The 14,725-nt window shown below is 53.5% G+C and overlaps 5 protein-coding genes across 5 annotated transcripts; 2 read left to right on the top strand and 3 right to left on the bottom strand.

The window, feature by feature from the left end:
• Nucleotides 1-1,466: 1,466 nt before the first annotated feature.
• QC763_118200 (uncharacterized protein) lies at nt 1,467-4,105 on the top strand. The gene is made up of 3 exons (XM_062908409.1): nt 1,467-2,668; nt 2,733-3,276; nt 3,335-4,105. The coding sequence occupies exons 1-3, from the start codon at nt 2,520-2,522 to the stop codon at nt 3,689-3,691; spliced, it is 1,050 nt and encodes a 349-aa protein (XP_062771509.1). The 5' UTR covers nt 1,467-2,519; the 3' UTR covers nt 3,692-4,105.
• A 357-nt stretch (nt 4,106-4,462) lies between these two features.
• On the bottom strand, nt 4,463-6,100 carry QC763_118210 (uncharacterized protein). Its single transcript, XM_062908410.1, has 2 exons — nt 5,524-6,100; nt 4,463-5,467 (listed from the first exon to the last, which is right to left on the bottom strand). The coding sequence occupies exons 1-2, from the start codon at nt 5,587-5,589 to the stop codon at nt 4,676-4,678; spliced, it is 858 nt and encodes a 285-aa protein (XP_062771510.1). The 5' UTR covers nt 5,590-6,100; the 3' UTR covers nt 4,463-4,675.
• On the top strand, nt 5,806-7,156 carry PRE4 (Proteasome subunit beta type-7). The gene is made up of 3 exons (XM_062908411.1): nt 5,806-6,054; nt 6,121-6,268; nt 6,332-7,156. Exons 1-3 carry the CDS (start codon nt 6,025-6,027, stop codon nt 6,979-6,981), a joined length of 828 nt encoding a protein of 275 aa, XP_062771511.1. The 5' UTR covers nt 5,806-6,024; the 3' UTR covers nt 6,982-7,156.
• GFA1 (glutamine--fructose-6-phosphate transaminase (isomerizing)) lies at nt 7,112-11,296 on the bottom strand. Its single transcript, XM_062908412.1, is given in 6 exon segments — nt 7,112-7,713; nt 7,773-9,355; nt 9,419-9,650; nt 9,815-9,885; nt 9,953-10,604; nt 10,615-11,296. 5 exon segments carry the CDS (start codon nt 9,955-9,957, stop codon nt 7,493-7,495), a joined length of 2,112 nt encoding a protein of 703 aa, XP_062771512.1. The 5' UTR covers nt 9,958-10,604; nt 10,615-11,296; the 3' UTR covers nt 7,112-7,492.
• A 1,470-nt stretch (nt 11,297-12,766) lies between these two features.
• On the bottom strand, nt 12,767-14,358 carry RPT4 (26S proteasome subunit rpt4; the record flags this gene model as incomplete). Its single annotated transcript, XM_062908413.1, has 4 exons — nt 12,767-13,096; nt 13,156-13,612; nt 13,675-14,061; nt 14,151-14,358. The coding sequence occupies 4 exons, from the start codon at nt 14,356-14,358 to the stop codon at nt 12,976-12,978; spliced, it is 1,173 nt and encodes a 390-aa protein (XP_062771513.1). The 3' UTR covers nt 12,767-12,975.
• Between the last annotated feature and the right edge of the window lie 367 nt (nt 14,359-14,725).

Below are 14,725 nucleotides of genomic sequence, written 5' to 3' on the forward strand. Positions count from 1 at the left end.
CGTAGATCCTTTTGCATGACGATCTCGTCCTAGCCGAGGCGGCATGTGGTTTGACGGGTGTTTTTGGGTTCTAGACAAATTACCTGGAAGAAGAACGTTTCGAACAAGCACGTTCATTTGGGAAGTGTGTGTACAACGCTGGTTTGTAATGCGAGATATTCAGATGGGTGTTGCAAAACCTCGCGATGGCCTTCTCATGGCAGCTATTCAAAGTCAGTCGGTCAGTCCGATGTTCACATGATGTCAATTCGATCAAGCAGTGCCGTCGGGTTGTTGCATGAGGCACAGATGTAGCCAAGACGGCTGTTCGAGGCTCTGCGGGTGCCAAATCTGCAAGGATTTGAGCTGGTCTCATGATGACCACCTCCTCCCCTTTTCCACAACAGCTTCCAGATCAGCAAGGGCAGATGAAAAGGTGACGCCAATATTTGCTATCAAAATTCAAGCTGGAGACCACAGGATCAAGTTGATTGGCTTATCTGCACCCACATGGATAAGAGGGAGAATGGGAAGTGTTCAAGGGAAAACCCAAACGCCACTTGAATCAACGGCATACTGCGTATTTGCGTATTTGAGAGACGCGAATTGCCAAAACCGCAACGTTGCAACCGGGTTTTCTGAGAGGACAGGAGTCGAATCGGCGGTTGGCTTCGTGCGTGCCATCAAAGAATTTCGTTGTGGTTGCATCACTGGAACCGGGCCGACCACTCACAGGCTTCCATCCTGGAAAGAGGACTCAAGCTTCGGTGTCAAATCTCCCAGTGGATCGCGTGGACACCTCTCCACTGGTCCACTCTCAACAACACAGACGGTATCGACTCGCAAAAAGCGCTCCACGGATACGCAATTGTTGAACTCTTCCGTGGAGTCGCTAGAAAAGTGGTTGAGAATCGGCGGTGATGGTGATCAGGGCGAAGAGAAAATAGTCGAGGGAGCTGAAGGAGAGATTCACATGCAAGTTTGGACAAAATGATGCTCGGCCCCTCATCTGATAAATAGGCGAACGTTTGACCAAGAGATTAATTACTCTTGGAGAGGATTATTGGAGAAATAGCTTGGCTGTGCGACTCCAAAAGTGCCTCTGTACCCAATAGTGAGCACTGCTTGACGCCTCTCGCGGCCAAATGCAGGTGTTGAGCTTTGTCGCTTTTGGTGGAGTAGACCCAAAATTTTCATGTGCTCCATCCATGCCGAGGGCCTTTCCCTGTCGAGCAGGGATCTGCAGACGGGGAAGGAGGTCCCCCTTGACGCCTCTCCCCCAGAAAATGCGGGGGCAGGCCACGAAATGATCTCTTGGCATCATCCTCGTTTTGGCAGTCACGTCCGTTGTCGTTCAGATTCTCGACCCTCGAAGCTCGACAGTGCCACCGTTTTTGCAGAAGAAGACCCTCGCCACGATAATGCCAACCACGACGGATTTGAATAGTTTTTCGGCCGCCCTTGCAACGGTGTGTTAGGGGTGCCGAGTAAGTAAGACTCCCTTCGAGTCAAGCCGATTTAGATAGACGTTGCGCAAACTGCCAACACAAGAGCTGCTGCAATCTCGTCAGGTCTGAGCAGCCTGCATATGCAGAGCGTTGCTAGGCCTCATGCAGTTAGAGACGTCTCCTCGTGAGGCTTTTCCCCACTGGTGCTCGCAGGTTCCAATCCTTTCACGCTGTCGACGGCAGCAGGTACGGATACGGAAGCAATCGCCTCAGCATGTCAAGCTGGCCTGGCCCCGTTTCCTCCACATTCCCCGCATTGTCAGTCTCGGGCCAAGATCTCTGGGCATTGAGAAAAACCCCATTCTCCTGGCGACGGTGACAATTGATGGGGAGGCCCAACCGACTGTTCAACGCGAAGGAGAAAGCGTCCGGATTTGGACAAGAAGAAGGCCTCACTGACATCACAAACCGAACCAGCTGATGTGTTTTTGTGTTCAGATCAAAGAAACGTCGGTGAGGTAGGTGGCTTTGATCTGATCTCTTGGCTCTCGGTACGGTAAGCCCCATGTCCCACGGAACATTTCAGGGGCGCTGGCCATCTTGGAGCTGAAAAGGGTTAGGGTATGAAATGACGGGCGCGACAAGGGCGCAACAAAGACTGCGGGGGAACCAGGTCAACTGGGCAATAGCTCGGGGGACCTACTTGAACAGGCTAGAGGAGTGGTCAAGACGAGACCTACCAGCGGGGGGTGGCAACCAGGATCCATTGTCCTCCAGACCAACGCACCTTGCCATCACGGGGGAGCAAGCGACAGAAAGCGACGATGGCCCCGACCCTTGCTCTCCCGACTTGCAAGCTTGCCCGCCGACAGGCAACTCCCCTGTGCGGCGTCCCCAATTCTCTTTGCGACCACTCAGAGCTCTTGTGTTCATGACACACTTATAAGTGGTCAGCCCTGTCCTCCCGCGTCTCTTATACCCCCCTTCTTTCCTCTTCATACCGTTTCACCCTCCCGTCCATCCACCCATTCTGCATCTTTCTTTCTGCAGGCTGAGGAGAACCGGTATCGAGATCCGTCACAGACTTCCGACATGGCCGACGCCGACAAGCCCATCGCTACCACTAGCGAGAATGTTGTTGAGAAGCCGCGGAGACGCGGATGTGTAGGACACTGCGTCAGATTCTGGTGGGTGTACTTGATCGTCCTCATCGTTCTTACTGTCATTCTTGTGCCAGTCATGTAAGTGTTTGCCCATTCTCCGTTGCCAACATTCGCGGCGAATTCTTACTGATTCCTCACCCAGTCTCCTGGTCGCCGTTCCCAAGATTGCTCAGTCCAAGCTTGATGACGCCGAGCTCATCATCAACGGCATCACTGTCACCGATACCCAGACCAAGAAGATGACCATGTCTATCGACAGCACCATCAAGAGTGATGGCAAGGTTCACGCCACCATTGAGCCCTTCCTCGGGGTCATGTACCTCGAGGATATCCCTTCTCACATTCCTTTCGCCAGCATCAACTTCCCCGAGACCACCAGCGAGGCCCTTCAGCAGGTCAAGGTTACCCAGACCCTCGAGATCAAGGATGTGGATGCCCTGACCACCTTCAACACATGGCTGCTCGCCAACGAGACCCTCAGAGTGACCGTCTTTGGTGAGACTGGTATTCACGTCAAGGGCATCTCTAGACGCTATCCGGTTACTTTCAAGAAGACCATCGAGATGCCCGGCCTCCAGATGCTTCGGGGCACTTCTGTCAACGAGACCACGATCAACCTCGATCCCGTGTATAACTTCAACGCAACAACCTGGATTCCCAACCGCTCTCTTGTGTCTTTCGAACTTGTAAGTCTTGACCGAGTCATCTCTACCATCACTTGAGCGTTTACTCATCCTTCATCAGGGCAATGCCACCTTCCACAACTACCTTGACGGCAAGGAGATTGGTACCGTCTATATTGACAACCTCTTCCTCAAAGCCGGCGAGGTCACCAAGGCCGACATGCGCGCCACCATTGAGAATGCACCCGTAATTGAGGCCCTCGGAAAGTCTCCCGCTTGCGACAAGGACAATGGATGGCTCGACTTCGAAATTCGTGGCAAGACCGTCAACAACAAGGGCCAAGACCTTCCCTACTTCGCCAACGCTTTGGCTGCAGACACCCAGACCATTCCTATCGATATCGGCGGCACGATTCAGCGGTCTTTGGGCCTCACTATTCCCTGCGGCGGCCTCGGCGGCGGTGATCATTCTGATTAAGTCGCAGGCCGTCATGAGTCCTGATGAGCACCTTGCCATATATCGAAACTTGTAATGACCGGGCGAACGGATGGAATTCTGTGTTAATACCTTTCTGCTTTTTTTGTTGATGTTGTTTCTGGGAGCCGAGATACCACTGTATGGTTTTTTTTGCTGCGATGGGATGAGTAATGTGGAAAAACAAAGATACCAAATGAAGTTCATGAATTGAACTTGGAGAAGGGAGGCTCAGTCTGACTGTAGCTATGGGAAGATAGGGGTCTTGGGGCGGGGGGTTATGTACAGTACTTTTGGATGGGCTGGCTATATATAAGTCGGCAGTCCTTGTGACACTGCCAGTCGGTGGGCGACATTGACTGACCAACAACATGACGCCTTTTAGGCCTTCAAGATACGCATGCTTCCTATCTTTTACGTGACCATCAAAGATTTGTCCATCTGAGAACTAATATGGTCTTGCATCAGCTTATATCACCCTGGCTGCTCACGTTATCATTACCTAGGTGTGCAGTAGAGCCGAAGCCAACTTTATAAACTCGCTCTACCTACCTGCCTACCTCCGGACCAAGTCTTCACGCTGAATGCCATCCCTTCCATCATTGACCCCGCCTGATGTTGACGGGAACGGGACAATGGCAGGAAGATGATGGTCCTCGTTGCCAGGAAGAAGACATTACCGTTGAATAGCCACCGGTTTCATCACAAGTCACCGAGGGTGCCCAAATGATATTGCTGCAACACTTGTACTTTTTATCACTCCACAAATTTTCATGGAATTGTGCAGAATAACTGGCCCTGACGGCTAGGATTACGATGACACTTCTGTAACCGAGCAGCAGTTCAGGCTCTATTTACATATGTCGGACGTATTGGCACCTGATCGTGATTTCCCTTCCCCGTATATCAATTCCTCAATCTCGCACACCGATGCTTCTCTTCAGGTATGCACAACTACCTATCACAATCCTTCATCCCGTCCCGTCATCAATACCTCCCCTTCCTCTTCCTCCCAAACCGTTCCTCCCCCGACAAACCCGTCCTCAAATCTGGCAACACCCCACTATCACCCCCCGCCGCTGCTGTCCCAGCGCTCACAAACTCAACCCTCTCCCCTTTCCCCCTCTCCCTCTCCTTCCTAGTCTTGATCTGAGTCTTCCACAACGCATCCTTGTACGCCCACCCGGGAAACCCCGTCAGCGGATCCCAGAGCTCTTTACTCAGGGTGGTAGCATACTGCTCCGTTCCTTTCCCTCCGTCATCATCCCCGTCAAAACTCGTCCCGATCCCCGCAAACGTCAGCAGCTGCTCCATCACTGCTGGGTTTCTCAGGCCGTGGGATTGCGCGATACGTTCGTTGAAGTGAATGTTTTTCTCCCGTTTGAGTTTGAGGAAGTTGTCGAATTTGGCAGTTAGGGAGTTGATTTGTGGGAGGAGGGCTGGGGAAAGGGGCGGGGAGGGAGGGATGGAGGTGTCGGGATTGGGAGGGAGGGTAAGGCTTTGGATTAGGGCGCGGTTGGCGGAGTAGGGGGATCGAGGGGGGGGGGAGGGGTCGAGGGGGATGGTCATTTCCATGTCTTCTGGTTCGGGGAGGGTGTTCGATGGTGGGAGGGAAGGGCCGAGGGCGGGGCCTAAGACAGGGCCGAGGGGTGGTGACTGTTTTGATGGCTGGGGCAAGGGTTGAGGTGGTGGTGAGGGTTGTTTGGGTGGGAACGAGGGTGCTTGTTGGGGCGCATCTTTTACTTCTGGTGCGATGGGTTTGGCTGGTGGTTTGGTGACCTTCAAAAACGCGTGTTAGTGGAAGTATGCATGGTTGCGAGAGTGTAAAAACATACCTGAGGCTCGGGGAGCGGTTGGGCTTCCTCGTCCTCGTCACTACTTTCGTATACTACCAAACCCATTTTTTGGAGACAATATTCGGCCAATTTCGTTTAGAAAATATGAGTCTTCGTGTTTTGGGAATAATGGAATTGCGGCTCAACTTGATGGTTCTCTTGTATGTTTGAGAAGAAGGGTATCACGTGCAGCCTTGGCAGATGAAGTTGAACCTGAGCCATCCAGCCTCAGGCTGTCAGCCACCCACCCTTGCCTTGGCAGCGCAAGCCCGCACTGACCAAGCAGCACCCGCCAGGAAGGCAGCACTTGGACGCGAAGCTACAGGGAGCTCCAGCCCCAATCCAACATCTTCGAACAAGCTCCCCGTATCAACCAACCCAACGTAATCACCGACGACGAAACAGACTCCAACCGCTCTCGAGAAACGAATCGAAACCCGAATTCGATAGCCGCTCCCCAGACCACTGTTGTGTTACTACCCTCCACAACCCACCGCAGCCATGGATCACCGCCCGCAAGCCTGGGGTCGTGTATGTCCCCTCACATCCACCACTGCCCACCACGGCAACAACTAACTAACCTTCCCGCTCTCAAAGCCCAGAGATGATGTCTACGGCGCCTACGATGCCTCCTACCTCAACAACAGCGGTCCCAGAACCGTCACACAATCACCCGTCGTAACAGGCACCTCGGTCATCGCAATCAAGTACAAGGACGGCGTCGTTATGGCGGCCGATAACCTGGGTATGTTTCGCCTCCTCAACCCACCCCAGCAACCGCCCAACTGACATCCCCTCCCCAAACCAGCCTCCTACGGCTCTCTAGCCCGCTTTACCGACGTCAAGCGCCTCCGCACCTTCCTCGACACAACCGTCATCGGCTTCGGCGGCGACGTTTCCGACATGCAGTTCCTCGACCGCCACCTCAAAGAGCTAGCCACCGACGAATCCTACGAGGTGGAACCAACCCTCGACGACGAAGACGACGAAGAATCCTCCTCTTCCAAACCCGGCCACCTCAACGCAGCCAACCTCTTCAAGTACCTCCAAAAGCTCATGTACCAACGCCGCAACTCGTTCGACCCCCTCTGGAACCAGATCCTCGTTGCCGGGCTCGACTCGGACTCGAAGCCCTTCCTCGCTTCTGTTGACTTGAGGGGAACATCTTTCACTTCCCCGTCGTTGGCTACCGGGTTTGGCGCGGCGTTGGCTCAGCCCATTATGCGCAAGTACGCTGGTACCGAGGAGGATGCTGCCAAGCTTACGAGGGAGCAGGCGGTGGAGGTGGTCAAGGAGTGCATGAAGGTGCTTTTCTACCGTGATGCTAGGTCGCTGGATCGGTATTCCATTGCGGTGGTGAACAAGGATGGGATTGAGCTCAAGGAGGATGAGCAGCTCGAGAAGCAGAGTTGGGCGTTTGCTGAGCGGATCAAGGGGTATGGTACTCAAACTGTCTAAGGCTTGGGCTTGGGCTGTAGCAATGATGGGAGCATGGGTTCTTAGAAATGGATGGGCAAGTCTTCGCCTTGTACTATCAGCAAGCATGTGCAAACGAATGAATGATTCTGAGCAAAAAAGTAGCTTGTGCCAGCATGGCTCACCGGTTCAAATTACGACTAACCTTGCATCACGAGAAATGTTCAGATTTGCTCTCCAAGTTACTGTTCATGTCTCTTTATTTCGACTCGCTTTCCTAGATATGTATGCCACTATCTTGTAAATCCCTAACAAAAAATCGACATGGGGCGAAAATAACACAAAAATACGCTTTCTTTGGCACGCCAAAACCAGTGCAGACGACAAGTCTTTAAAAAGCATCGGTGTACCACCCACACCTGATATCCTTTTTTTGGGTACCCCCCCCCCACCTTCCGCCCAACGCCAGTTGGCTTGGGAAATTAACAGACGGTAGCATCCGTATTCTTACACACATACAACTCCACCCCCAGTGCCGGCTGTTGCCAACACTCTACTCAACAGTAACCGACTTAGCCAGGTTACGAGGGAAGTCAACGTTGAGACCCTCGAGAACAGCGAGCCAGTAGGCAATCAGCTGCAAGGGGATGACATTGAGGATACCCTGGAGAACATCAACCGTCTTGGGGACCTCGATCTTCTCGGCCTGGTTCTCGCTGAACTCCTCGTCGCCTTCGTTGCAGATAACAATGGGCTTGCCTCCACGAGCAGTAACTGGAAATGTGACGTCAGCATGAGAAACGTGAATAGGTCATGAAAGCGGGTTTGCAAACCTTGTTGGTAGGCGTTCAAGCTCTTCTTGAAGAGATCATCACGGGTGAGGATCATGATGATGGGCAAGTTCTCGTCCACAAGGGCGAGCACACCGTGCTTGAGCTCACCGCTCATGACGGCCTCGCAGTGCAAGTAGCTGATTTCCTTGATCTTGAGGGCACCTTCCAGCGCTGTGCTGTATTGGCTGCCACGACCAAGCAGGAGCAAGCTCTTCTGGTTTCTGAAGGTGCTCTCGCAGAGAGCCTTGATCTTTTGGTCTTGAGAGAGGACGGACTTGATCTGGTCACTGATCTTAGAGAGGCCCTCCATAATCTCCTCTCTTCTCTTCTGCTTGGAAGCGCGGTCCTCGCCCAATGAGAGAGCGAACATGATCATGGCAATGAATTGCGAGGTGTAGGCCTTGGTGGACGCAACACCGATTTCGGGGCCGGCGTTGACGTGCACACCGCAGTGGGTGAGGAGGGAAATGCTGGAACCAACAACGTTGACGATACCGACAGTCAGGGCACCGCGGTCGAGGCAGTATCTGAGAGCCATCAGCGAGTCGGCTGTTTCACCAGACTGGGACACAAAGACGCAGGTGTCATCTCTGAATACTGGCGCCTGGCGATCCAGGAAGTCGGAGGCAAGCTCAACGGCAATAGGAATTTCGGTAAGCTCCTCAAAAACACCCCTGACAGCCATGCAGCTGTGGTAGGAAGTACCGCAAGCAATGAAGATAATGCGACGGGACCTGCGAATGGTGGCGATGTAGCTCCTCAGACCACCGAGTGTTACTGTCTGGTTGCCGATGTCAAGACGACCACGCATAGTGTTGACAACCGACTCGGGCTGCTCGAAAATTTCCTTTTGCATGAAGTGGTCGAACTTGCCCTTCATGATCTCCTGGAGCTCGAGCTCAAGGGTCTGGATGGTACGGACATTGCTGCTTCCATCGGCCTTCTTGAGGCGATGGATGTGGAGAGAACCCTCGTGGATGTGGGCGATGTCATCGTCCTCGAGGTACATCACCTTCTTGGTGTGCTCGACAATGGCCGATGGATCCGACGACAAAAAGAACTCGGTGGGCATTGGGAGGCCATCATCGGTCATGAAGGCGCGGGACTGCGATCGGTGAAGGAGCGACTTGTCGGGGGCTCCAAGCAGGCCGTTAGGTGAGAGGAGGCCACCGGCGACAGACGACTTCTTGAGCGCAACATTCTGGGAGGCGGCTTCGGCGGAGAGGGGAGTGTTGTCGTCCGAGTACTCGACATCGACGAAGTCGACCTTCATGCGCTTCTGCGTCTTGACACCGACAACCAAGGGAGAACCCTTGCGAGCGGCAATCACCTCATGGGGATAGTGCACGCTCTTGATGAGCAAACCGTAGGCGCCCTCCAGCTCGCTAATAACGGCCTTGGCGAGATCGGTGAACCCAATGCCCCTGTTCTGGTCGTAGAGATACTTTGCGAGCTTCGCAATGCATTCTGTGTCCGTCTCGGTCTCAAACCTGAAACCCTTGGCCTCAAGGAGAGTCTTGAGCTCCTTGTAGTTGGTGATGATGCCGTTGTGGACGATGGAAAACTCCCATGTGGGGTCGGACCTGAAGACGATCAAATGGTCAGGTCGGGGTCAAATCAAGGCAGAGGGGTTGCAATGGACGTACCTGTGGGGGTGGCAGTTGAGACGGGAGGGGGGACCGTGGGTGGCCCAGCGAGTGTGTGCGATACCGACGTGGGAGTCGAAGACCTTGGAGAGGTCGGGCTTGCTCTCATCAACAAGCTGCCTCAGCTTGGCGACCTTGCCTACCTCCTTGAAGGCAAGGACTTCCTTCTTCTTGTCGCCATCGACGGCAAAACCGGCCGAGTCGTACCCTCTGTACTCGAGACGGGAAAGTCCTGCATTGGCGCAACAAGTCTAGATCAGCCACAGCCCACTCTCTGACGGATCCGTTGAATCCTGTTTGTTGTGCCTCGTTGCTGTTTCTGGGTGAAACGCCGAGGTGGGGGAAGCAGCGGCGTCGTATTCCCGCCCAACCAAACGAAGGACCAGAGACACATACCGTTGATGAGTGTGTCAATGATAAACTTCCTGTCCTTTTCCACCAAGTAATTCACGTAACCGAAAATGCCACTGCGAGTCCGGAGTCAGTGTATGGTAAGGTAGGGGCGGGGCTGGCTTCGGGAAGGGGGCTGCGTACCACATTGTCACCGACTGCCAGCAAAACGAGGGGATCGAAAGGAAAAACCGGAAATTGCGAAGATGAGAATGCGCGGGGTGAGCGAGTGGGTATCACGGGATGGTGCTTTCACAAGCCTCCAAAGCTAAAAGCAAGAACAGGTGAGTCGAGTTGATGATGGGAAGGGGAATGGAGTCAGGAAGGCCACCTGTATCTGCAGCCTCTGGGGAGCTTGACTTTATGGCTGGCCCTCTGGCACCGAACTGGCGCGAGGAATGCTGCAGGGTGTTTGGAGTGGGGCACCTAGCGGCCGGAGTCGACTGGGAACAGGGGTTGTGCTGGGCGCAGCATCTGCCATTGACCACCGTCGTCACTGCCCACCACTCGTTTGACCTTAGCCCGTCGTGTTCACCTCTTTTGCTTTCTTTGGAATAATGGAATACCACTTGGAAGCGCAGTTACCCGGCCCTTCCTAACACCCTCGCTTTATCCAATTCGCCCGCCCTGAAATCCCGATCGACACACTGCAGAAAGAGGCACTATGTGTTGCACTTCAGGTTTCTTGTTCGCTGACAGCGCCGCTGTCAACAGGGGATCCAAGAGCTCCCACCGACGGAGGCGTCTCGGTGGCACCCTGAGTCCTGACCGCAAGGCCTCATCCCCGCGCACCCCCCTTTCCCATCCCCCAACTGTCTGCTCTGCTCCTCGCCGTCTGATATCAAAACAAACCAGGCGTTGTTTGCGTCGCTCGTAATCTTTCACAACACTTGGACTAGGTTCCGGATGTCTCACGGGTGCCTCAACTTTTACAAGAGGAAGGGGTGACCAAAAGCAACGACATCATTCCAATGCAACTGTTCTCCGAGACGGTCTCAGAATTGGACAGGAAGGAAACCAACAGCCTTCCCATTGGAGAAGACGAGGAGCCGCCAGCGGGCTGCATACTCTTGTCAGCTCATCGCTCATCCTCAACTCCGATCACCACAGCACCGCTTGCTAGTCAGCTTGCCGCTTGTCGGTCCAACACTTTGGCTTTTGTCAGTTACGTGGTGCTATCTAGCCTCAGCAGTAGCTCGTCCCGTCAGATCGAGGCGGCTGCTCTTAACGCCCTTTTGCGAGTCGACTGGTCTTGTCTCGGCAGTCGACCCTCTCAACTTGTTTCTCGGCAAGCTGCCATCGTTGTACGCTCGCTTTTCGGCGCCAAGAACGCTGCTGCTTGAGCCTGTCGTCTCACCGCCACCCGAATCCTGACATAACGGCTTCGGGCCCCTCAAATAGAGCAACGATGTGTCAATACAGTTCCGACAGGAGACACTCCGACCCTCTGCCCAGCAATACACGTATTGTCTGTTCTTCGTGCCCAGCGCCGACAATCCGGAAGGGGCAGCCACTCGGATCGGTATACAATTTGCTCCAGGGTCCCTCTATAGCAACAGTGGAGCATCTTCGTATCACGACGGGCCAAGCTGTTTCCCCGTGGACGAGTGGATATAACCTCTAGTGCTTCGAGGCAGAAATATAACACAACATACAATCTCGTGGCTCTAGCGGTCCCCCAATTCTCTAGCTGCGTCCCTGTGCACAGTAGTTGGGTGTTGTCATACCAAACCCCCTCGTTCATCTGCCCTATCGCTGTGCCTGTGAACATGACGTCTGTTTCCAGGTTCTCCGCCAATTGCCCATGGACATGGCATCCGGCTACGCTAGGCCAGGAACCGCCTAGAAAGACCAGAGAATGGTTCTGAATGCAACCCTTCCAACCAAGAAGCTTCCAAGATGATCGCCTCCCAGGTCCGGCACTGATTACCGGGAATGGAATAACTATCATCAATCAAAACAAGCAGGAACCGCATCAAAAAAGGGGGGCCAAAAGAGGTGAGATCGCGTAGCCCACTTTTTGAGGCTGTGAACTGGTTTTCACACCCTGGTTTGTTGGAACAAAGGGATGGGTCTCTTCTCTCTCCCACAGGCGCCCCTCCCCCTGGGCTTTGCGATTTCTATTCTTAGAAATACCTAATCTTGCTGGGTCCCTGGCGTGGGGCTTAAACCTTCCAACTGCCGGACACGATCATCTTGTCCCCTGTGGACGGTATCGTAACGACAAACGGCTTGGTGGGGGTGGAGGGGGGAAAAGAGAGAAGAGAGGGAACCAGGTGCAAAAAAGTGCTACGATGCAATCGGGCCGCCCATACGCAATACGAGGAAACAATTGCCCCCTTTTTCTATGTTTATTTATGCGATATCGTCACGGGCCACTGTCAGTGATATGAGGATGATGAGCAGTCGGATGCCTTGTCGCTTCGGCTCGGACACGGGCCTCGGAATTCCTTCCGAACATACGGAGCACGGGACAACCGAATGCGTTGGGTGTTGAGAACAATGCTGATGGAAAATAGGAGACAAGCGTCCCCGGCCAAGAAAGATGTCTTGACATCAATGTGGTCCGTTGGTCCTTTCGATGTCCTTTCATTGACCGTCAACCAACACAACCTCCTGTCCTGTCAAGACCTTGTGTTCAGAATCCTTCCCATGCAAATGCATGTCAACAAGAGCGCTTCCTGCAGAAAGAATGGTGCGAGCAACTGTCTGTTCTCTGAGACCGAGGTGAACCGACCGGATCCAATGAATGCGAAATCCTTCAGCCTTATCAGCCTTATACGGCATGCTCTTTTGACGAATCGGACTTCCAACGCGCCAGACTCTGCATACTGTTATCTCCAAAGGCGTCTCCGTTGCTTGCTCTGAAGGTGTTATATGCCATACCTGCATCAAGGCTTCTCACAGGCTTCCATCCAGGACACGAGGAGCGCGAACGGCACCAACAACCAACAAGAGTAAACACAAGATGTGATTGGTCACTCGAAGCAATTCCAAATACATCGTCATCATAATATCTTCCCTATCGGTGCATAGTATTACAGTAAAAGTAGTTTCAGTGTGCTCAAAACGCTTGGCATGAATTCATGCGCTCTATCCGCGTCTTCCTGTAATGTGATTCGTCATTATCTAACCCCCTTCCGCTCTTCACCAACACCAAACCGTCTCTACAACTTCTGGTACTCAAGCTTGCCCTCCAGCTTCTTCGACTCAGCCACCTTGCGAACTGCCTTGTTGAAGTCATCCTGATTAATCGCATCTCTGTCGGCCTTGATGGCGAAGAGGCCGCTAGGAAGAGAAGGTCAGCATGGTAGTCTTCCAGTGTTTGTTCCTGTTGGTAGACTTACGCCTCGGTAACCACGTTTCGCAAATCGGCACCGTTCAGCCCATCGCTCATCTTCACCACGCTCTCAAAGTCAATCTCCCCTTCCTTGGCCACGCCCGCGGCGTGAATCTTGAGAATCTCCAGACGTCCAACCTCATTGGGGAGGGGAATCTCAATCTTGCGGTCTAGACGCCCGGCACGTAGCAGCGCAGGGTCGAGTGTGTCAGGTCGGTTCGTGGCCATGATGATCTTGGTTTTCCCGAGATAGTCGAAACCGTCGAGCTGGTTGAGCAGCTCCATCAACGTCCGCTGGATTTCACGATCGGCACTAGTACCTTCGCTGAACCGGCGGCCACCGATGGCGTCGATTTCGTCCATGAAGATGATGCAGGGTTCGTGCTCCTTTGCGTATCCGAACATTTCGCGGATCAACCTGGCAGACTCGCCAATGTATTTGTCGACGATAGCTGATGCAACGACTGTGGAGGTGATTGCGTGTTAGTAAACTTGTCGTCCAGAATAAAGCATACCGATCACCTACCCTTAAGAAAATTCGTCTCTAGACTGCTAGCAACTGCTCTGGCAAGTAAGGTCTTGCCGGTACCTGGTGGACCGTACAGAAGCACGCCTTTGGGTGGCTTGATGCCTACTCGCAGAAACAACTCTGGGTTCTTGAGCGGAAGCTCAATGACTTCTCTGAGCTCGCGAATCTGGTCGTTGAGACCACCAATTCCGCCGAAGCTGACCTGGCCCGGATCTTCCAAAGACATGTTGTAGACGAGGGGGTCGACCTCGCGGGGAAGCATGCGCATGATGGTGAGTGTCGTCATATCAAGCGCCACACGGGTTCCTTGCTTGAGCTTCGCTTTGTCGACCTTGGAGCGGCAACCGACGACGTAACGAGGACCTGACGAGGCCTTAACAATGACTGCAAGAGGTTGGAATGTTAGCGGCGTGGTTGCGGGAAGTCAAATAACCATGAGCAGAGGGAAATGGACCGGAGGACGAAAAACATACACCTCTCCTCGTCAAGCTGCTTCAGTACCTCGCCAATAATCTGCCCGACACTTTGTAACGCCTTGATGTGATCCTCTGTGTTGTCAAAGTCCTTCTGAAGACCCTTGATTTCGAGCCGGAGGTTCTTGAGCTTGGTTTCCCACTCTCGCGACTCAATCAACTTCTTCTTGAAGCTGGCGAGAGCATGCTCGCGCTCCTGGTCCGACATGATGGCGGCGTGGATATGGTAGCTGTTTCGAGGGTTGTGAAGGGCCGGATCTTGTGGCTTGATGTTTAAAGTCGCAGCGGTGTTTGTGATTTGGATCTTTCGGTGAAAGAAAGGACGTTGTTGAAGGAATCGTGGTTGTCAGGCTGGGGTTGAATAGCGGCTTTCCCAGCTCCAGTTGCGATGCGTGTGCCACTCTGGGAGCTTATTCGTAGCTCTTGTTGCCTTGCCAGAGTGGGTCTGCCGCCCAAGTTGCTAGCCGCACGGGGCGAGCTGTGGCTGGTGCGACAAGGGTAGTTGAGGCTGATGTGACATTCAGCCAATAGGAAGCCGGTAATATTTTCCGATCCATCTGATGAAGTCACCAACC

The sequence above is a fragment of the Podospora pseudopauciseta genome, chromosome 1 (genome assembly GCF_035222475.1).
Source record: "Podospora pseudopauciseta strain CBS 411.78 chromosome 1, whole genome shotgun sequence".
NCBI lineage: Eukaryota > Fungi > Ascomycota > Sordariomycetes > Sordariales > Podosporaceae > Podospora > Podospora pseudopauciseta.